Source organism: Thunnus maccoyii, chromosome 7 (assembly GCF_910596095.1).
Source record: "Thunnus maccoyii chromosome 7, fThuMac1.1, whole genome shotgun sequence".
Classification (NCBI taxonomy): Eukaryota; Metazoa; Chordata; class Actinopteri; order Scombriformes; family Scombridae; genus Thunnus; species Thunnus maccoyii.
This window is the reverse complement of record NC_056539.1, coordinates 31,997,300-32,020,563: the sequence shown is the minus strand read 5'-3', so window position 1 is coordinate 32,020,563 and position 23,264 is coordinate 31,997,300. Positions and strand designations below refer to the sequence as shown.

The 23,264-nt window shown below is 39.4% G+C and overlaps 1 protein-coding gene across 4 annotated transcripts; it reads right to left on the bottom strand.

Annotated features, from left to right (window-relative positions):
* Positions 1 to 2,990: 2,990 nt before the first annotated feature.
* prrx1b (paired related homeobox 1b) lies at positions 2,991 to 23,017 on the bottom strand. Of its 4 annotated transcripts, none has more exons than XM_042417357.1 (5): positions 22,270 to 23,017; positions 13,982 to 14,157; positions 8,565 to 8,746; positions 5,114 to 5,179; positions 2,991 to 3,132 (listed from the first exon to the last, which is right to left on the bottom strand). In XM_042417357.1, the coding sequence occupies exons 1-5, from the start codon at positions 22,514 to 22,516 to the stop codon at positions 3,000 to 3,002; spliced, it is 804 nt and encodes a 267-aa protein (XP_042273291.1). In that variant the 5' UTR covers positions 22,517 to 23,017; the 3' UTR covers positions 2,991 to 2,999. The 4 variants fall into 4 exon arrangements, with proteins under 4 accessions (XP_042273291.1, XP_042273292.1, XP_042273295.1 ...); XM_042417361.1 differs by having other exon boundaries at positions 3,077 to 3,134; positions 5,120 to 5,179; XM_042417359.1 differs by lacking the exon at positions 2,991 to 3,132 and adding an exon at positions 3,177 to 3,232.
* Positions 23,018 to 23,264: the final 247 nt, after the last annotated feature.

Sequence of the window (23,264 nt, the reverse complement as noted above, 5' to 3'; positions counted from 1 at the left end):
GAAACGCTCTCTTTCCCGCTCTCTTGCACACACACACACACATACACACACTCTGCACGCAGACTCCCCAACCCCTCCCTCGCTCTTACTGTCTCCTCTGTAATGAGCTCCAGATGTGCTGCTGAGGATGGGGGTGGGTGGGTTGGGTGAGGGCAGAAGTGGAGGGGGGGGGGGGAGGAGGAGGAGGAGGAGGAGGAGGAGGAGAAGTGGTGGTGGTGGTGGTGGTGGTGGTGGTGGGGCCTTGTATATCATGTGCTCAGGCGAGGAGAGACGCTGTCCGATGGGGACGCTGTCAGCCCTGATGGAGTGGCTGGCCAGGGCCTGGGGGCAAAGAGGGGAGGAGGGGAAGGGGTGGAGGGGGTTGGGGGGGTCAAAAAGATCTCCACATCTGGAATCACTTCAGGTCAGCCAAGGCCCTGGCCGTGAAAGGTGAGACCGGGCGCCTGGCAGGGGAGATGGGGGACAGGGGTCTGACACTGGACATACCACAGTCAGGGATCAGTGATCAGGAAAACAACCAACAGCAGAAAAATAAAACGGCTGAAAAGAAAACAGGAATATCCCTTTTTTTAATGTGGCATACAAGTCGGGGGGGAAAAAACCCTGAAGTTACATCAATGAACCATCGTTTTTTATTAACCCTCGCTATAGCTCAAACACTTAAGAGCTTAAACAAGTGGAGGAACTCCTTTAACAATCCTGAATTAACAAGGCCAGAAAACTTGCAAGTGAAAATATGCTCCGTTACAAGTAAAAGTCCCTGAATTCAAAATAAACAAATTCGTGGCAGTAAACCGCCAAAATTACAGATAATGAAATGATTAAAAAGCTCCTGAAAATTTTCATACTTTCATGGTGAAGGGGGGGGGGGGGGGGGGGGGGGGGGGGGGGGGGGATTTTCCTGCTTTCAGATCAAACGAATGACCACATGCCAAAGTCGAAAAAGTTCTCAGACCTCTTTCCCAAAAAAAAAAGAGTCAAAAAATGCACTTTCATTAAGTGACAGTGAGGAGAGTTCTTACCCAACAACATGGATATTTTATGAGCTTGACTCCGACTGTCAGATTAATGTAGTAAAGTAACACCAATGATGGAAATACTCCAGTAAAGCACCAGCAACTCAAGGCTAAAACACTGAATAACTGATGATGGAAGCTAAAGAACAGCATGAAGTTAAACTTAAAGGAACAGCGGCGAGACGACAGCAAACAGAGACGTTTTTCCTGAAATAACTGATAGTAGGCATGTTGCGTTTATGCCGAATTTAGCGGTACGCATTGAAAAATAAAAATATATTGTGGCAAATGTGTAACAACGTGTATGATAGTCGCCACAGTCAGAGCAAAATTAAATTTGAAACTTTTTAAAGGGAGTTTGGTGCAGAGTGTGAGTTATAGATGATAAACCTTTGCAAAGTCCTTTTGCATAAATGCTCATGTGGCAGCACACACACACAAATAATTACAAAAAATCAAAACTCTACAACATTGTCTGCAATTTCATTTCATACGACCTCACTTTTACAGCCCGTGCACGCCGCCATAGCGAGGAAGAGTGTGTCGACATGTGTTTGTTGACGGCGAAGGTTATGAGGGGCCAAGGAGAAGAAACACCTTGTATGACAGCCGCGGAGTTAAACGAGGCCCAGGGGCCCTCCATATTAAGGAGAGGATTTCCCTGCTCATAAATATTCTGTTTTTAAGATGGAAATTTCAGGTTGCGGTAATCAGGAAAAAAGAAAACACACAAAGCAGGAACAGCTTGAGGTTTCTCTGAAGGAGAATCTGTTCTCGAGTTGTAAATCTCTCTTTTATGGGGCGTGCACGAGGTCCAAGATAATTTTGCTTTCCAAATGGTCCCAACTATAAACATACTTATTTCTTATAGTTTCTGAAGCATAGTTCAAGTCTAACAATCATATATTTTTCTCTTCCAACAATAAAGATTCACTCAGTTTGTTTGAGGACACTGACTAAAACTTGGAAAAGCGCAAAGAAAAAAATGGACTATTTTTCCTTCTGCCTTTTTGTAGGATCTGGTGAATTGGACACTGTGCCATTGCATTGCTTGAAATGCGTTTTTATTAATATACAAGTTTTTTATTCTGTTACAAATAAAGGATATCATAGGACATTAAGAGAATCTACTGGTTTTGGATTCAGAAATACATTAGCCTCTCCTGTATATTGGACTATTACATGAAAATCAAAATGCGTTGAAAATGTTTGCTCGTCAGTGGTATAACATGGAAAGAAATGTGAAAAAACGAAACTATCTTTTTAAAAAAAAAAAAAAAAAAAAACTGCATAAATGTCAGTAACCCCCCCGTTTTTACATGGATGAGGAAGTCTTTGTCGGTTTGTTGTTGATTTTTTAAAAGAAAAAAAGAAGAAAAAAGCTGTTGATCCCATTTTTTTTGGTGTGTGATTTTATCCAACACCACAACCAAAAGGGGGACAAAGGGAATTCCACGTAGTCCATAATACATGAGTCTCAGTCCTTCTGACTGAGTCCGAGAACAAGATCTCTGATTTAAAAAAAAAAAAAGACAAAAAAAAAAAAAAGATCTTTCTGAGAAACTCGCCCTCCGTTTCAGTCACAATCACAAATGTAAAACTATGCAGATATTCAGCTACAGCATCCCATCTAGATGTCTTTTTTTTTTTTTTTTTGCACAAACAAGAGTTCAGGAGACCAAAAAAAAAAAAAAAAAAAAGGGCGGCTTGGAGAAGAATCCTCCCATCACTCGGTGTCCCGACAACATTTTGCGTATATTTGTAGAAACGGCATCAACGGCATCGTGAGGCTGCTCCAGAAAAAAAGGAGAGGAGAGACTTCACGATCCAGGTTGTGTGAGATGATGCTCATCCCGGAGATGGTGTCTGTCTGCGGGGGGTGGGGGGGGGGAGGGGGTGGGGGTTCAGCGGCAGAGAGGGTCCCCTCCCCTCCTCCCCCCACCCTCCCCCCTCCCCCTCCCCAAGCCTCTCCTCCCGCCCCTCTCAGTTGACCGTGGGCACCTGGTTCAAGCTATACTCCTTGGCTTTGAGCCGCAGGTTGGCGATGCTGTTGGCCATGTTCATTCCCTGGGACGTGTTGGTGTTGGAGCAGGTGGGCGGGTAGGTGGCCATGGCGCTGAGAGACAAGAGGAGGGGGAGGGGAAGGGGAGGAAAGACGTGGAAAAGGTTACATCACCTGTTGCTGTCAGCAAGCTAGAGCTCAGTATGAGCTGCAGCTGTGGAAATATGAAAAAAGGAACAAAAAAAAAATAGGTATCACTGATCATGAGAGAAAACTTAAAACTAAATCTGACGTTAAGATACTCACAACCCCAACATCCCCAACAGGAACATCACCAGTGTTTCTGCACGTTTTAACCTTCACTCATCACCATTTTCACAAAAATATATGAGATTGGTTAATTATGTTTCAACTTCGCAGCTTCTTCCTTTAAAACTTTTGGTGATTGACTCTCTTTTTATGTAATTTTGTCAAAAAGAATATATCTTTCTACATTAATGAGGGACAAATCATCACCAGACTGTAGTTTTTGCTCCTTGGAGATAAATTATATTCACAAGGTGTGCAGGAATATTGCCCAGAAATAATCTTTTTTTTATGACAAGAGCTATCAGAGTTTCTATCCATACTCCTACTATTCTCATTTAATCTGTCAATGAAGGAGAACAGTGTATTTATTGATCATCTGCTGTTGTAAAGTACTTCCCATCTGTCTCCGGTAGACTATTTATCTATCTTTCTTGATATTTCTGTCTTTGGATTAAGTGACTGTAAGAATACGCTGAGCTCAAGGTTGTAATGTTAAATCCTTGAGCTGCTTAATTCATAAAATAAAACAAATGTCAGAATGATTTTTTTTAGCGGTGAGAAATTTAGTGATTTTGTTGGATGTGGCTGAAAACTCAGGAAACTGGAATAAAGAGAGAGAGGGATGGTTTTTCCAAAGTTAATAATGAACCTTCAACAGCAAAAAATGTCTGTTAATTTTTTAAATTGTCACTTTTTTTCTCCTTTATAGCGTCTTTGAGATAGAAATCTCTGTATTTTATTTTCCTGTTTTCTCTCTTTTTTCCTTTCTTAAAATGTATTTTTCCTTTTTGGAAAAATAATTCTGTCTCGAGAGTGTTTTTCTGTTAAAATGTCATAAATAATCGGTCACAAACTGTGTTTCCGTTCATGTCGGGAGCAGCGTCGTTTAGGTGACGATTTCGTCAACTTCTGGTGATATTTTCCTGTCTGTTCCTGTAGATCACAGGACTAAATGTTTTTATTTATTAATAGAATTCTCTTCCCACCTTTCAATCAATTTGACTTTATCTGTACTTTCAAGATTGAAGTTAATCGTCAATTTTTATTTTTATTGTCAACATGAAACAGAAGTTAATGGTGTAAAGTTGACGTCATTGTCCACGCAAGAAGAACTGCAGATCACATACTGTAGCAGTGTGTGTGTGTGTGTGTGTGTGTGTGTGTCTCTTTTTTAAATCTTTTTGTGAAGATTCAACTTGAAACACATTTGTAGTCGCCGTCTTTTAACCGTTCCAACATTTGTCTGAAGCGGCACATCCTGATTTTATTTTATTTTTCTTGTTCTTTCCTTTCTTCTGTTGTTTCCTCGTATTGCTGCAAAGCACTCTGGGTCGACTGTTTTGTATTTAAAGCTCTATTTACTGTGCAGAAAGTTGAGTTGTCATTGTGTAATAATGCACTTATGAGTGCAGATGGACTTGAAAAGTCTGCTCTACATTACCACACAGCCATGACACAACTTAGACTTAAAATAAAAGCAGACACAACGGATTCTTTATCTCAAGAGTGTTTTAGGATCTTTGTCTATAAATTGGTTTTACTGTACAGAACTCATAAATAAATGGAAACCAATGGCTGCCAGAAAAAATCTGATATATTCATTAAATGCTTTTGAAAATGTAAAATTGACTTAAAATGTGCAAAAACACTGGTGTGATCCTTTAAAGACAACAAGACAGAACAGAAAAAAAAACAACTAAACTGGGCTAAAACGTGCAAAAAAACAGCATTATGCTCCTTTAAAGACAACAAGAAAAGAACTAGATGTAGTAAAGTGGTAGCGTACTTGTTCTCTGAGGGCAGCATTTTCTGTGGCACTCGCACTGGCCCCCCCTCCGGCATTGGATACCAGCTTTAGGATAATATACAATGAAGTGTTAGCACCACATTAGCGTGTTCCACATAGCATTATTCCTGCTTCAGAAAAGATTTCCCTCGTTGCTCTGCGTCCGGCCAAAAAGCTCTCAGTGAGTTTGAGCCTCGGCCGCAGGGTTTGATATTTTATACCAAGTTTCATAACGGAGGATTACTGTAAATCATGACCAATGTAACCAGAGTCACAAAAAATGTTGCCCAGTAGAGCTCTGTCTCTCCGTGTAGCATTCATTATCTGGTGTAGTGTAGCAGAGAGGGGTCACGGGGGTCAACAATGGATTTAATACGGTTTGTTTTCACATTATCACCTCGTCAGGAGGGTCACAGGATCTGGCCCCGCCCTGCTCATGCTGACAGAGAGAGAGGGGCGAGGAGCGAGGAGAGGGGGGGTGTTTTGATTCGACACAATTAGTCTGGAGTTAGATACGTGCTGTTATATATGTAGTGTAGAAAAATGTCTGCAGGGAAGATAGAGGCAGGAGGCCACAGCAGAGTTCAGGAAGAGAAAAAGGAAAAAAGTCAGAGAGAGAAGCAACAAGATGGACAAAAACAAATCTTTGCACCAGTGATGGAAGAAGAACTCAAACATTTTACTGAAGTATAACAACATTTAAACAAAGTTCCAGCATGAAAAAGATGATTTTGGGCCTCAAAAATCTCGTTGTAGCGTGCAAAATGAAATCAACTGGTCCATCATGCATCAAGTTTATATTTAAGTCAACACAATAACTAATCAAAAACAGCTTGATGACTTTGCAGTGGTGATGTGCTGTAAAAATGGGAAAGTATTTAAAGTGACGACGGGTAAGAATTCTTTTATTTTACAGTCTATATCGATTATACTGTAATATTTGATATAATATACGATGTTTGGAGTCTGGCTTTATAATACAGTCAATCTTACATTTGTTCGAGGCAAAATTTGGCACCAACTTTTAGATATTTCGATCATTTGTAGGTTCAGTAAGCCAATACTATCATACTGGAAAAACAGAAAAACCACAATGAGAGTCGAGCATGTGATTAAGTTTATGCGAGGACAACATTTTGTGTTTAACGGTTCAAATTTAGCGAGTCAGTTTGGCATATTTAAACTCTGTTGTAAAAAGCCGTTTTAAAATAATAATAATTGTAAAAGTTCTGCTTTTAAATTAAAATTTAAAACAACAAATCAGCTGTTTCTCTGAAGAATTACATTCGTATCATACGCTTTGGGGGAACTCTAATGCTGCACACATTATACTTTTGTTGATCAACATATTGATAAATATTCATATTACATATATCTGTTAACTACCAGCATATTTTGGATGATCCATGCATGCTAAACATGCAAAAATATTAACGTTTTTCATTTGTTTTCCTTGTAATAACGCTCGTGGCATCGACAGTTTAATGACAACAAACTTATACATGTCTGAAAGTCATTAAATCTGCAAAGTATCTCATACAGCAAGTAAAAACTCAAGCTGTTACATAAATGTAGTGAAGTAAAAACGGTAATATTTTCCTCTGAGCTTTAGCGGAGGAAAAAGTAAAACATGTAAATGTGTCAGAACGTCGAAGTAAAGTCAGTTTCCACCTCTGATTCGGCCGCGTACGTGCAACGCGGTTACAGAAAACTGAAACTAGAAGCGAGATGCAGACATGAAAGAGAGATTAGCGGAGAGACAGAAAGGAAAAGTCGACCCGTCGGAGGGTGAATCCTCGACAAACGGAACAAACAGACCGAAGCTTTCCGAGCGAGCAGACGTCAAATAGTGTGTCGCGTCTCTTCTGCTGGTTAGAAAAACTGCCCCGCCACATTTTGTTCGAGAGATTCCCACATTCAAAATGTATTTTTCTTATTGTCAATGAATCTCATGTGCAGACTCGAACCATCTCCTGTGTCACCATGAACACACACACACGCTGTAAAATACTCCCAATAAACGCTCTATTTCTCCTTGTTTGAGGGTTTAAACATGAATCTATATATATTTGTGATGTGTTTTTTTTAAAGCTTTTCAGTAGGAACCACTGAACTTGGAGCTGAGAGTCACAGACGGAGCAGAGAGACGGACGAACACATCGTTGGTCTGCAGCGTCAGACTCATCCTTACATATTTATGTCTGAGTCGTCAACTCTGTCTCCTAGAAATTATGTTCATATACGACTAAACTGCAACAGCAAATACGTTGTGCTAGAGACGTAACGCTGCTGAATCACGTTTTCTCTCAACACAATAGTTCATTAACATAACTGAGATGTTGATACTGAACGTATGAGTGAGATGTTCAGAGACGACGTACCTAGTTGTTCTTTTTTCACTAAAATATTCAATCTTGCAGCACAAAATCTGCATTGTTTAACTTTTTTACGGTTGTGTTTAGACACCAGCAGCAGCACTTAGTTAAAGTTGGAGAAAGATCCCAAAAAAAAAAAAAGCGCTTTTCTTACGTAATTTCTAGGAGACGGGGGTCGGAGTTGTTGACTCTTATTGGAGCGTTCTGTGTAAATAAAGGTCGGAGTGAATGAAACATCAAGAGCGTCCGCCGCTGAGCCGCAGCTCATCACATCAGATGTGATGTCGGTTTGAGGTCCAGGTGGATCAGAGGAGATGAAGACTCTCAGAGGAAGTATGAGGAGTATGCGCAGGTAGAGGAGGAGGAGGAAATGAAACAATAACACAGAGCGGTGAGCGAGATGTCACGGTGGAGTTTTATCAGCTTGTGTGATGTGATTGTGCTGCGGGAGAAAAAACAGGAGCGATACGGCAGACTTCAGTACGCTACATTAAACTCTACATTTATCTGATGGCTGCACTTGTGGATACTGGTTTTTATTCACAACTAAGCTCTTTCATATCTTTATCTGTGTCCTGCTGTTTTTCTTTGCTTATCGTCCTCCTTCCTTCTGTCTTTTCTCATGCCTTTGTTCTCTCATTTCTCTTCCTCTCTCCTTTCTTTAGCTACTTGTTCTTTCTTTCTTCCTTGATTCTCTCTGTTTTCCTTTTGTTTCTTCCATCCTTTCCTTATACTTTTCTGTCCTTCATTTCATCTTTTTCCTCCTTCAGCTGAAGTAGAAACAGCTGAACTACCTCTTCACAATGACTTCACTCTTATTTGACTGATACAAGTATTAAACACTTAACTGCTGACACGTGTTTACTTTCACTGAAGTAAAGTTTTGAAAGCAGAAATACTTTTCCATCTGGTTTAATTACTTTTAATAAATAAATTTGAGTTCTTCTTCCACTACTGAAGACTTTCACTTGTTAGTAAAGAAGCAGCTCAATGTGTAAACAGGGTTTTGTTAAGAGTGTTATTGTAAAGTAAAGTTTGTCGGGTGATGGCAGGTGAGATATCAGAGGGGAGTCTACCTGTAGGGGGCGGCGCTGCCCCAGGACAGGTAGTCATTCGGGCGTGGCGCAGGACGCGGTACGATTGGCTGCTCCACTGCCGTCACATCTCCTGAGTAGGATTTGAGGAGTGAGGCGTTTTTGCTGGCCAGCATGGCGCGCTCGTTCCGGCGGAACTTAGCTCTCCTGTTCTGAAACCAAACCTGGAATGACACAAAAAAAAACACAAGAAAATAAAAAAACATCTATTGTCACTTTTCTGCACAGTGATCAACCCTGTCACCAAGAAATGATGTTTTTATACCACAAACTTGTTTCACTGCAGACATTTTTCTGTATTAACTTCACTGATATATGAAATATGTGCAGAGTTTGACACTTGAAGGCTGTTTTCACATTTATATGCTGAGATTGGAAAGCTTCTCTGAGCTTATTGAAAATCACGTTTGAAGGGGCGGGGCCTACGAGCAGGATTTGTGACATCACAAATAGTTTGGAGCCAATCTTGGTCCGATGTTCAACTTATACAAGCGTGATGTGGAAACTTGAAGCTTCCAGAGCACAAACACTGAGAAGAGAAAGGACTTTACAGTGAAGGAGGAGACGTCTTGTGTCCAGCAGTTACACTTTTGAAATGAAATATATTTACATATTCATAAATTTTGGAAATTTTTAATGAGGGAGAGAAGGAGTTGATGTCATTTTAAGGATTTTAACAGGATAATTGAACTGCTTTTGTGGACAAAAACATATCAGACACAACTTATTAATCAAAGTAGAGTATTTTGTAAACATCTTAAAACAAGTCCAGAGGGGATCTTTAATAATGCAACTGCAAGATTGGATCTTCTGGCAAAAGAAATATAAAATATGTTGCTAGTGAACATTTTACTTATATAAACTTTTCTCTTAATAAAGTCACAGTAAAGTCATTACAATGTGCGGTGGTTAATGTTGATTTTCACTGTATTATATATACTTATATATTCTGTATTATTCTACATTTTTGTGACCTGACAGATGCATTAGCATTTACTCATCATGTTGATGTAATTTGAGCTGCATTATGTTTACATCAAAATGTATTTGCTGTTGTAATTTAGTCGTATAAAAACATAATTTCTCGGTGACGGCGTCATAGAAGCTACAATCATTACAAGTTGTGTAGAAAAGCTTTGATCAAACATCCCAAAAGTTTTCAAAGACACCAAATATATCAGGCTGATATATTTAAGTGAGGGTCACTTACAATATATCAGCATGTATATAATACATATATCACTTACAATATATCAGCATGTATATAATACATATATCACTTACAATATGCTGAACATACAGACGGACATTTTCCTGTTTATGATCTACAACCTGCTGTTAGCTTCTGTCATTTATTGTACTTTGTTTTTGTTTGTTTTGTTTTTCCTTCCTATGTTCATTTTAGTGTTTAAATATTTTATTGTGGAGCACTTTCTAACTATTGTTTTGAAAAGTCCTATACAAATAAAATAATTATTACAGTTTTTTTTGTTTTAATCAGTGTGGGAATGACGGACTCTGCCACTGACGATGCAAACTAGGATATAAAGAGAAAACTAATGAGTCTAAATACATTTAAACTAAAAATCTCTGGGTTCAAATTTTAACCTGACGCACCAGATGGTTTGTTACACAGAACCATCTGAGAAGTCGTCCATCGAAACTGTTTGGAGAAGGATGGGCATGACCCATCTGTCTATCACTGTCTAACCTCGCCAGGCAGCTGGATTCGCGACGCTGATTGGTCCGAACCGCCGCTGGTTCGGACGCCAGCGCTTAACTTGAAGACCGACATGATCAACGTGATGTCATGATCTCGCAAATCCAGCTGCCTCGCAAAGCAAGTTCAATACAGCACCGACACATTAGTGCGTTAACAGCTAAAAACTGTCACAAAAATTACCAAACCACATGCGTAGGACGTTCAAAAGATACAGAAGTTATTAACAATCAATTAGAAACTGTGACATGTAAGTTTAAAAAGAGTAGAGCAGATTATAACTTTAGTTTGGGTAAATAACCATAACAGTAAAATAAAAAATAAGACTAAAACTGGTTCAAACAGCCTCTGGTAACATTAACCAGCACTGTGTTGGTGTTATATTGACCCAAACTGGGTAAAATTTGAACCTAGTGATTTTTAGTGAATTAAAAAAATTATATACATATAAATATATATATATATATAACTTTAATGTTTGGCAAATCATTCAGTGATAGTGAAAATGTATTCACACCTCGTCTCTTAATGATGAATTTATTGCATAAATCATTAAACATGACTCCACCTTACATAATATTACTTTATTAGTACTTTTAAGTAATAAAAGGTATTACTAGATTTCTGTATTAGTATCAATATTGATAATTCTGGTTATGGTTCCACTCTAACTCACCAACCAGGTCTCCACTAAAGAAAAGATAAACTCTGTTGTGTCACAGCTGTAGTTCGATCTCGTCCTCTTAAGAAAAACAACAGTACGGGTCGAAAATCCAGTCGCCAAAAACGACCTGAGGTTACGTTTGAGCGACAGACGCCATCTAGCGGCCGTAGTGATTATGACGCGGTTCAGAAAGAATATATATGAGGTGACAAATGTCCGTATTAAATGGATGTCTACAGAGAGATAGATGGCAAGAAAAAGTGGATGCAGGAAACCGCCGTTCGCTTCCAGTTTCCAACCGCCAGTATCATGTTTCCAGCTGCGAGTTGGGACAGTTTTGTTTTTTTTTTATAAAAAAAAACATAACTACAATTGTTGTGGTGTTTACTGATGCCATGATGACGAAGGTTGCTTAACTTTAAGGAAGAGTAACTATAAACCACATCACATTTCAAGTGATCATTTTAAACCAAACCATGATCTTTCCCCCTAATCCTAACCAAGTGGTTTTTATGCCTAAACCTAACCAGACCTTTAACCACAGCGTTGTCACACCATAAAACATCATTATTTCTTAACAGTGATTTGTAACGCTTTTTTGGAAAGACATGTTAGAAAATGCTCTTTTGGGTCGCTCTGGAGTGCGTGGTAAAATCCGCTCATGTGGTTGATTAATTATGAGAACGTGTTGGAAAAACGAGACTTTTGTCACATGTCATCATCGAGTTTCTCTACAGTGTAAACAGCCCAAAAAATAAATCTTTAAAATCTGAACAAATCTGAAGTTTTTCTGGACAAAAAGCGTCCAGTGTCTTCCACACACACACACACACACACACACACACACACACACACACACACACACACATCCTTGATTTACATTTTGCCGTCTCCCACTTCTTAAGAACATTACCCCCCCTCCCCTCCACCACCACCACCACCACCCCCCCCACGTCTCGCTCTTTGCTAAACAGATGATGATGTGACTCGGGGGGTGCTAGTGTTGTTCCTCGCTGTGAAATCAAATCCATTATTAGATGCTGCGGGCGCTCACAGGGGCTCGCTGCTCGCTGACGCACAGCCTCAGGAATGAGCCCAAAGTCTCTTTTATCAAAGGATTTCTGCATCGCTCTCTGCTACACATTAATCACAGATGTGCTCCGTCTTCTCCCTCCAACATCACTATTTCCTCTTTACCCTCTCGCTCTCTGCCCACAGTACAAATATTCTCACTGTGGTGTTTAAGGGGGGGGTGGATGGGGTGGGGGGGGCAGAAAAATATACATAAAAGCAGTAAACGCATTAGATATAGATGTATTTCTTGTATTTGATATCACTGTTTAATAAGTGCAACCGAAGGCCTGTTAGCATTTAGAACAATAGCTGCATAAACTTTCTGCATAAGTAAAGAGAAAAGTACTTCTATGTTCACTTTTCCCCAGTTTTGTCCCCCCCCCCCCCCCCCCCCCCCACCACCACCCCCCCTTCTTTCACAGTTTTACAGTTGCAGCTCGAGTGACTCACTAACATCTCTCTAAAGACTTTCGTCCTACTTTTCTAGCTGTAAAAATCCAGATGAAATAAGCAAAAAAAAAAAAAAGAAATGCAGATGTACATTTGACCTTCAAGTGTTACCAGATTAATGAGCAGCAGCATCATGAATATTTTTGGGAAGTTTTGCCTCTCAGGCTATACCTACACAAACATCTGATTGGTGGAGCTTGTTGAAGTCTGGGAATAATCTCTGCACGAACTACAAAAAAACTAATTACTCTTAAAAAAAAAAATGCTGATTATTAATCAGGACTAAAGCAGCAACAGACAATACTCCTGAGACAAGAATTCTTCTTCTGGTGACCAGAACTATCGCATATGTTCAGTCTTAAACTCTTTGCATGCTGTTGTACGTATTATATTTCTGTATTTTTTGATTAAAGATGTATCTGCTGCCTTCTCAAAGTCTGTTCTCAGTCGGTGAAACGAAATGTTATTTGCATTAACGGCACAGAAACGAATGCAGGTTTTTTTTTTGTCTTTTGTCCCTGAAAACGTATGAAACCAAACCTACTTCCTCGAGTACTTTTATAAGGCTGAACGGGAGCGCAGGTCTCAACGTTTTAAATCCATATCCTCTGCTTTATTTGACTGATTACTTAAAGGATATGACATCATTCATTAAAGCAATGACAGCATCACATTAAGCTCCTGTTCTTCTGCAGCCCTCATGTGCTGCACTCTCACAGTTTATCACTGATCTGTGAACTGCTGAGGAAATTAGACATCATTACATCCACTTTTCTGATCACATCCAGTCCTCTGGGGGAGTTTTTCAAACTGCTCACAGACTCTGAACTATCAGTAATTATTTAAAAGATCATGCGGAGAGGATCTAAAGTGTCTGTAAGGTGCTGAGACCTTCTCATCAGTCCTTTTTTTTTGAGGCTGCTTAATCCAAAATCTAAACACGCTAACAGGCTCTGATAACGATCAGCCACTAAGTAGCATTATTAACTCAATCTATTAGCGTAAGAGCTAACAGATGATGTTTGTCCTGTTTGTGTGACTGTATGTCCTCCAGTTTCTCTCCAAGAACAGCCTGTTTCTCAATCATTTGACTTTCACTTTGAGGTTTTAGGACCCCAGAGATTCCTAAAAGATTCCCGAAGAGTTGCCAAAAACTTAAGAACAATATATGATTTATGACCTGATACAGTGAGGTTCTGTATCTGTGTGTTTGTATGAAGTACCTGTTTATATTTTGGGTCACTGCAGTTAAAGTTTTTACAGTATGATCTTACTTCAGGACTGTGCAAACTTTGCTATCTGGTGAGTTTTATAGCTTCTTCTTTTGGTCAAAGGTTTGTCGCTGTTAAACCTGTCTGATAAATCACTGCTGCTGGAGGGAAAACAGTGAGGAAGGCTCTGGAGGTCTACAGGACACATCACGTGGGATAAAGAAGAATATTTAACCAGCGACGACGACGATGATGATGATGATGGTGTCCCTGTTCGTACCTGGACTCTGGCCTCGGTGAGGTTGACCCGGCGGGCCAGGTCCTCCCTGACGAAGGCGTCGGGGTAGTGTGTCCTCTCAAACACTCTCTCCAGAGCCTGGAGCTGGCTGCTGTTGAAGGTGGTCCTGTTCCTGCGCTGCTTCCTCTTCTTCTTCTCCTCTGTGTTCATCTGTTCATCTATGGGGAGGGGAGAAGAAAGAAGAAGAAGAAGAAGAACTGTTATATTATACTGTTACTACTGCGGGCTTTTTCCGTGCCGGAGGAGCACAAATAAAGTAAAGAAAAGGTTTAAAGCACCGTGTCAGAACACATCTAACTTTAATAAGAAGAAGAAGAGCTGCTGCTGCAGGCTGCTGCACAGAAGTTAATGGATTCTCCTCCAGCTACAATCAGAAATTACAATTAATCCATTAGAAAGAATTTTGATGACTCATGGTTGTATAATATAAAAATCTGTAGAAATGAAAAAGATTTTAAAAATATTGTGTATTGTCATAATTTTAACCAGCAAACAGCATATTGGTTACTTAGAATTAGCACCAGCTAAGCATTTTTGTCCCCTTTAAAGGCTTTTTTGTGTAGTTTTTCCTTATAAGGACAGATGATGTTGTATTACTGTGTAGATTTGTGATATTGGGCTAAACAAATAAAAACGGACTCGACTTGAATTAAAAAAAAAACTGTTTTTCTTCTTTTTTCTGCAGAAGCTTGTGTCCAGAGTGACTTACATTTGTTCCCATGTGTACACAAACATGAGGAGCAACTTCAAGTTCAGCGTCTCGCTCATGGACACGTCAACACCTGGACAGGTGGAGCCGGGAATCGAACCATCAACCTCTCTGATTAAAGGCTGAACCGCTCTACCACCATCATCTCACTTTTAATATGTAAGTACTGCTGATACTTTTGTTCTCTTGTATGTTTAATTGCAATTTAAGTGAATAATCTGATCTGATCCATGACTGGTAATCTGATGACAACGCTGCAGCTGTAACTCAGCAGTGAGTCTCTGCATCATCATCATCAGCATCATCATCATCATCATCATCATCATCATCATCGTCTGCTTAAGTAGAAAATGTTTAGAAATTGTATAAAATCTGCATGTTGATCTGAATCTGCATCGAAATACACAAATGTACAGGTGTCACCGCCTGGAGGCTGAGACGCTTCCATCTAAACTAATTTAAATGTGGCTGCAGACAACAACATCAACAATAACACACACACATTTCTTGTCAATCAATTAAAGTAAAACACCCTAAAAAATAATCTACAAATCGAGGAAGACGTGACAGATTGTCTTTTTCATCACGGTTAGTGCAGCAGATTGTGAGAAAATAATGAAAATGTATAAAATGTTTTATCTCACAACATAAAAAGCTTTGAAAAACTATCACATTAAAATAATTCAACCAACATCCTTCCAGGAACTGGTCACTCTGGTGTGATATTTGGATTATTCAGAGTAACACGGACGTCGTTTGTTGGAAAAAAGATGCTGCCGCTGAATTTTTAAAATCTAGCTGCACAAACTAAAATCCTTTTTACCTCCGTTATACTGAGACGGAGGCAAAAAAATCTCAAATGAATCCAAAACTACCTGCACGGATCGACACCAGTAAATTCAGTAATTCAGGTGAAGTTATTCACTACAGAAAAAAAAAACACCCTGATCAGCTCCAAAAACAACCCGGTTGTCTGTTGGACGGTGTCCTAACTAACAAATGAAGCAAACATACAAATGAGCGAGAAGCCAAGACTGAAAACATCACCTCACTGCAGGTAAATATAAAACTCAAGAAGAAGAAGAAGAAGAAGAAGAAGAAGAAGAAGAAGAAGATTTCCTCCAGGAGAACCTTCCAGCTGCTCGTTGTTGTTGTTCTTCTTCTTCTTCTGCAGGCTGGAATCAGTGTTGCTGCCTTGTGGCTTCACAACAAAACCACAATCACACTTTCATATTCATCCATGTTCCTGCCTGATTACACACACACACACACACACACACACACACACACACACACACACACACACACACACACACTAAGGTACTCAGTATTATACTCCTGTTTTGTTGAACTTTACTCGAGTATTTCGACGACTTTGAGATACTTTCTGGCAGCTTTAAGACTCAAAATTATATCTTGTATGTTTCTGGAAAATAAGAAAAGATGGATTATATATATATATTTTATTCTGTCAGTTTATTCTGATTTCTCGTTCTTAAGGCTGCAACTAACGATTATTTTAATTATCGATTAATCTGTCGATTATTTTCTCAGTTAATTGATTGTTGTTCGGTCCATAAGAGGTCAGAAAATTATGAAAAATGTGGATCAAAGTTTCTCAAAGATCAAAGAAAGAAGCAGAAAATATTCATATTTGAAAAACTAGAATTTTTCTTCTTAAAACTCAAACTGGTAAAAAAGTTCAATGTTTTATGATATTAATACTTTTGATGTCATCGTGATGCAGCAGCTGTGTGTGTTCTCTCTGTCGGTTACTTTATCATGTGACGCTGTATCGTTTATTTCCTTTGTATCATCTATTTATTTATTTATTTATTTATTATCCATTTCTTTTTTCTATTTATACTGTTTCTGCCCAGATGAAAGCCAGTCTGTGTTTTTGGCTCTGAAATAAAAAACTCTCTTCACTCTGCCTGAAAGAGCCTGAAGAACATTTAATTTACTATTAAAAACTTTTTATTTGAATCAGCTGAAGAGTTTGTTTGGTCGCAGTGATAAAAAGTCAAACGTCGATTTTTTTTTTTTATTCATTTGTTTTGACTGTTTGTTGTCGTTCGTCCACACAAAAAGATGAAAAGTTTTACTTTTTGTTCAGAAACATGATTCAAAATTATAAGGATAAAGAAATTCAGTTATTTCACAGATGTTATAGGATGAATATTTTAGCAATATATTAATTTAATCATCTGTGCAGCTGATGTAAATGAGCTTTAACTTAATGAATGATGTGAATCTTCCTCCTTCATCACTGTCGTCATTTAAAACAGCCTCAGTTATATAACTTTTAATATTAAATATGAGCTTAAAAGTTCATTCTTTTCCTTCAAACTTTGATTATAGTTTCACAGAAACAATCCTGACTCCAGAGCTTTCAACCGCATCTCACAGTCTTCCTGAGAGACTGGAGTTTGTTCAGTAAATTTAAAATGTTTACCAAATCTGTGCAGAAGGAAGTGATCTGAAAACTGGGACATTCAGAGATGAAGGAAAGTCCCCAAAACTTTGGAGATTCAACGTTACAACATCAACTATAAACTCTGACATTTTTTAATTTTTTATTTCCAGTTTTGTTGATTTCATCCTTAAAGACAGCGAGTACTTGAACTTTTCCTTCTCCAGAACGTTTGACTGCTATTACCAGTTTTTGTTTTATGTTTTTTTGTGAGCATGTTTTGTCTTTATTAGTAGAGTACAGTAGAGACCTGACAGGAAATGAGTGCGGATGACGTGCGACAAACGTCCCCCGGTTGGATTTAAAGCGTGCAGGGACGCTGCAGACGCCAGAGGACGTCCTGTATGTGAGGAAACTTACAAACACACGACATGTAGTGAAGCCTCACAAACACACACAGACCATCATCATGGAGCAAGATGCTGCTGCAGCGTGTTTGTTTTATTGTCACCATGTTGTCTAATGAGACAATCACCCCCCCCCCAACAAACAAACAAACACACACACACACACAGTCGCAGCTGAGACTAGAGTTTAACTCACAGTGGTTAACCATCTTTACAATAAAGCTACTGGTGACTCCTCATCATCACAGTTTATGGTTTTACCAAAGTTTTTCCTTTTCAAATGAACCTAAAAATCTAATTTCACTATTTCACAACAAAAAAAAGCCCCAAAAATTAGAGAAAAATCAGGAAACAATTAAGTTAATTTGGTGTAAAAGGAACATTTTCTTCATTCTTATATGTATCTAATCATCATGTGACCGCTCAGGTTTATCTCCAGACCCTTTCCGGGCCCCCGAACAACAGTTTATCCACCGTTTACAGCTGATTTTAAATCTGAAATATAATTTAAAGCATCAACAGAGAAACAGTCTTATAATGAGTCAAAGTATCAGCAGCATTTCAGTCAGTATCAATAGAAAGAAGTGTAAGAAAAATATATTCTTCTACATCTAAAGTTATACTTTTCATTCTGCTTCCTTTCAGCCTGTTGAACGTGTTCGTCCTTCAGCTCGTATCAGCTGCGACTATATAAAACAACAAAAAAAAAGCAGCTTCACAATCTTTGACCTTCAATCAAGCCTTTGACCTTCTTCATTAAAATGAAACGACGCCGACTCGTCACACTGCAAGCTGAGACCTTAATAACCGAAAAGTGATTTTCTCTCCTCAGATTGTTTTTTTTTTTTTTTTTACAGGCCTGAAGAAGTAAAACTGTCCAATATTTCACAGGAAAAAAAAGCAAGTTTTTCAGATTAAAACTAGAAATAAATAAATATATTCAGACTTAAAGATTAGAGGACAAAAAGAGAAGAGAATTTGTTTTCCTTCCTAAACCCGTTAATTATCTGGTGACCAACGTGCTGAGAAACAATCGATTAAACTACTAAAAACTATATTTTGTGGACATTTTGTACATTTTCATGTAAAATCCAAAATCCGTAAACACAACCTCCAGCTGTCAGATTAGTGAAAGTATATTTTATTTATTATAATCTATTCTTCTGCAGATGTCACTTGCAGCTTTTTTAATTTTTTTTATTTAAAGAACATTGAGTGAAACTAAATCTGCACAAAATTAGCTTCGACCTCGACTTTAAAAACACAATATTTCCCTCTTAAATATTGTAGAAAAAAACCTCTAAAATCTTACTTTCCACTTCTGTAGCATCAAACATGTCAAAGCTGAGTAGACTTAACATAAAAACGTGAGGTTTTAAACAGGCCTGTGTAACATTCATGCTATTCTACATGGTTTATGGGGACACACTTGAACTGCTAAAGGCCTTATTTACCACCAAAAGTCTCTTCTCTGACTCTTATTTCCATCTAGTTTCCTCTTGTGTGACTGTGAGTTTGTAATAAATCAGCAGCAGCAGCAGCAGCAGCAGCAGCAGCAGCAGCAGCAGCAGCTCTGAGGCTTTTTCATAATTTTGGTGAAATTTTGGGAGGAAAATAAAAAATAAAACAGACAGAAAGTGAAAGATCTTCGAGGACGTTGGACGCAGTAAAGTGAGGCTGTAAAGGCTGATGGCAGCAGCTGCACATGGCTAACCAGAGACCAGAGACGCATAGTTTCAACCCCCCCACCACAGTCCACCCCCCCCAGAAAACAGACGCTTCACAAGCTGGAGGTTTAAATGACAATCATGACGCACTTCATTAGTCTGTTTCATGACGTTACAGAAAACACTAAATGATGTCATGAAGTTTCTAGTCAACATACTGACTCTGAAGAACATGTTGCTGCTGCTGGTTTCACTGAGTTCAAGTCATTGATCACTACGTTGTTTTTCTTTTTATTTAACTTCATAAATCAAAGTTCTCCACTTATAAACCTTCATTTTCAGTCTTGGAAATTGATTTAAAACTGTATATTAAAACTATTTTGTGCTCTAAAAACAAGCCAGTAGATTATTATATTTATGTTCTTTATTCAGCTTAGTTTATTTCATATTTTTGTCCACTTTCATGCTCATTGTTAATGTTTTTTTTTTCTTCTGGCTTTTTGACGTTTTGTGCGTTTTTTGTGATTCAATAAAGTTAATTTAAAAAAGAAAAAAGAAAAACAAACTGATAGAGGAGGAAACGCTGTTTTTACTGTTAATGACATGAAAACTAATTATTAAAATAAAATGGAGACAGTTATTAAATATAGTTTAATATATTAAACTATTAAACTGCTGATTTTAAGAAATAACAAGTGCAGAAAAAAACGCTTTAAGGTGGTTTATTAGATCACATGACAAAATAAAAACATTGAACATATTTTAATATTTTACCTGAATGAACTGAATTATTTTGCGGAGTGAAAATGCGGCTCGAAAGGTGCGATTCAACAAAAATGTAACGCAAAATAAAACCTACAAATGTTGCTCTTTATGCTCAAATTTAAAAAATAAAATAAAATACGTGTTTAAATGACGAGCACTAAATGAGATTAATCTGTTTTTAGTTGCGTTTTTATTCCGAGTGGATTTCTTTTTTTAAAAAATCGCGTAAAATATAAAATCCAAACGTCGTTTTTCCCACAAAAAAACAAAACAAAACAGAAAAAGTCAAACTCGGAACTCAGTCAGCGGTCCTGCTGTGACTGCGGCGGCTTCGGCCTCGGAAAGCTTTTAATTAAAGCTGCAGGCTGACATTTAAAACAGCAAATCAAAGCCATTCCCGTCACCAGCATCATCATCATCATCATCATCATCATCACCATCATCATCATCCTGCAGCTCCAAGTGTGGCAAACACGTGTGATTATAGACTGATCTCATTAGCAGCTATCAGTGAAAGTCAATTAGTCCTCCTGCCAAAACTAATTGACGAGAGCAGCTGATTCCTGGAATAATAGAGTAGAAATATATTTTATTTCTGTTTTTTCTCTCTGTTATATGTTATTTTATATTTGTGAAGAAGGCTAGGTGTGTTGAGAATTTATAAAAATAGATTAAAAAATAGTCAAAGTTGTTCTGAGCAACTGTTGCGTTCAGGTTTCTGTCATAAAATCGTAAAAAAAAAGATAAATGTAATTTGCGTGTTTAGGAGGCAACAGTTGGCTTAATTCCTGTGTGAATCTTGTACATCTGGTAATAACCCGGTAATGAACGTTGTCCTCAACATTACGCAATAAACCCAGAATAACTCCACAAATGTTTCTGCTCATCAAAGCAACATTTGTTTTCTAAACCGGGTTGATTAATTCCTTCTGCTGTTTTTTACAGTCAAGACTCAAAAACACACACACACACACACACACACACACACACACACATACAAAAAAAAAAAAAAAAAAAAAAAAAAAAGATCCGATGAGATGTTGTTATTTGATTCCTTAATTGTTGGAGCGAGGACACGCGCGGTAATTATGACAAATGATTAGGCTCCGATATTCTGAGAGTGTTTGACAGGCCGAAAATAACCGTGAATTACCGTCGTGACCTGGCCACTTCCTCCCGCACATTTCTCACACCCGCCGCTCCGATTTTTAGCCTTTTAAAAAATAACAATAACACTCATTAAAGCCTATAACGTTTCTGTCAACTTCTGCGAATGGCCCTTTGAGGAGGAGAAGAGGAGGAGGAGAGGAGGAGGAGGAGGAGGAGGAGGAGGGAGGAAGGGAAGGAGGGAGAGAGGGAGCGTTTATTTACTCTCTCAACGGTGCGCTAGAGAGGGCGAGCGCCGTGTTTCTGCGCTTTCACTGAGGGGTGTATCCGAGTTTTAATCGGCTTTCATCCTTCTCTGCGGCCCGTTTTCAGAAGAGAGAGTTGGAAGTTAAAAGCGCAGATTTGAGGTGGGAACGTCAGCGGCAGCTCAGCCGGCTGTACCCGCCTCTCAGGTCACCGAACTCGGCCTCATTTTTGCTCACACACGCCCGGAGGATCGTGGATCGTGGCTGCAAAACCGGCTTTGATCGTTATTTAGTGAAACGTTACTGCATATTTTTACCCACCAAACTATCGTGCACGTGGCATGGTCATCACGTGACTTACTCTGAGTAATTTCAAAATAAATTTACATACTTTTTGTTCATTTTTTTTCTTCTTCTGTTAAATAAAAAACATCCAAATCCGCACGATCAAAAAGATGTGGCCTCATTTAGGTCAACAGTCATCAGCAGAAGATTTACGACCCCTGAGTTTGACTCGTAAGGTTACTTCACTGACCATGTCCACCAACATCACCATACCTCACTGACATCAAAGTGTTAATGGTAAATTAATGGCCGTTCTGAGGGGGAGGCCGTCAGGGATGATGCATTGCCAAAACTCACTAAAGGATTCCTTCCATGCGCGCTGCTTTCTGCAGAGCTCCATTCATGCGCTCCGCACGCGGACACGCGCCAGATCATAATGAAAACAAATGAGTTTACCTTTCAGCTTGTCATTAGGACTACATTTGTGTGAGGTTTTGCAGTATTTTCCGGTGATCAGATCTGATAACGTGTGGTTCTCCACATCTGCACTAAAAACACATCAGGGAGGAATTTTTTGAAACTTTTCGTCACAAGATTTACAAAGTTGTTTCTGATCTCTCGTGCTCAGTCCAAGCCTGTTTCCAGGCTCCTGCCGATCTGCTTTTCACTTACTCTCCTGCTGGGTTGTGTCGCTCCCGCTGGTCAGCCCCGGGGACTCCAGCATACTCCTCCCCGCCTCCCCGACGCTCTCGTCCGCCTGGGTGCCGACCATTTCCCCGGCCTCTTCCAGATCCAACAGGTGGCTGACCGAGAAGTTCTTTTTGGCTTGCAGGTTGTCCAGGTTAGACGTGATCGGACTCTCCAGGCGGTTTGATATCGTAGCTTGCCTGTCCATTACATGTGCATAGCTAGAAGTCATGACGCAAATGGGGAACAGCGGAAAAAAACGGAGCGGTAGCTAATAAGGAGAAGGAGAAGAAGAAGAAGCGAGCCAAGTAGATCCTTGCATGCAGAACGCACAAGCAGCGTCTCCAGAAACCAGCCAGAGACAAACTCGGGTGTTCCGAGCAGAAAGCGGATCTGTTCACATCCAGATGAGCCGCGGAGGGCTCAAACAAACTTTCACAAAGTTTTCTCCTCGCCTGCTTTTCCCGATCAAACCCCTACAGACAATCCATCCAGCGGTGCGCGTCAAACAAGAAAAAAATATCAGCCTCTGCTTGTCCCGCTGCCCCGAGAGCGACTTTCAAAGAGACGCTTTTCAAAGAAGTCCTCTAAGAAGAAGAAGAAGAAGTAGAAGAAGTAGAAGAAGAAGAAGGAGAGCTCTCTTCCCACTCTGGTTGAGTCACATCTGAGCAGGAAGAGCTGTTGCTGCTGATGACGACCAGATGCGCAAAGCTCAGTGTGTGCGCAAAGCTTGCTCAGCGGCAGCTAGGCGCGGGGAGGCAGGACGTTACCGCCGCGCCTCCAGGCTATGGACCCTGTAGTCTCTCTCTCTCTCTCTCTCTCTCTCTCTCTCTCTCTCTCTCTCTCTCTCTCTCTCTCGACTAAATGAAACTTTTGCGGCCCCTACGAGGGCGGACACACTCTTAATAGGAGCCCCGTAATTACGTGGCAATGCCTTTATGCTGTGTCTGACGTTTCACAGGCCCCCACCACGAGCTGCC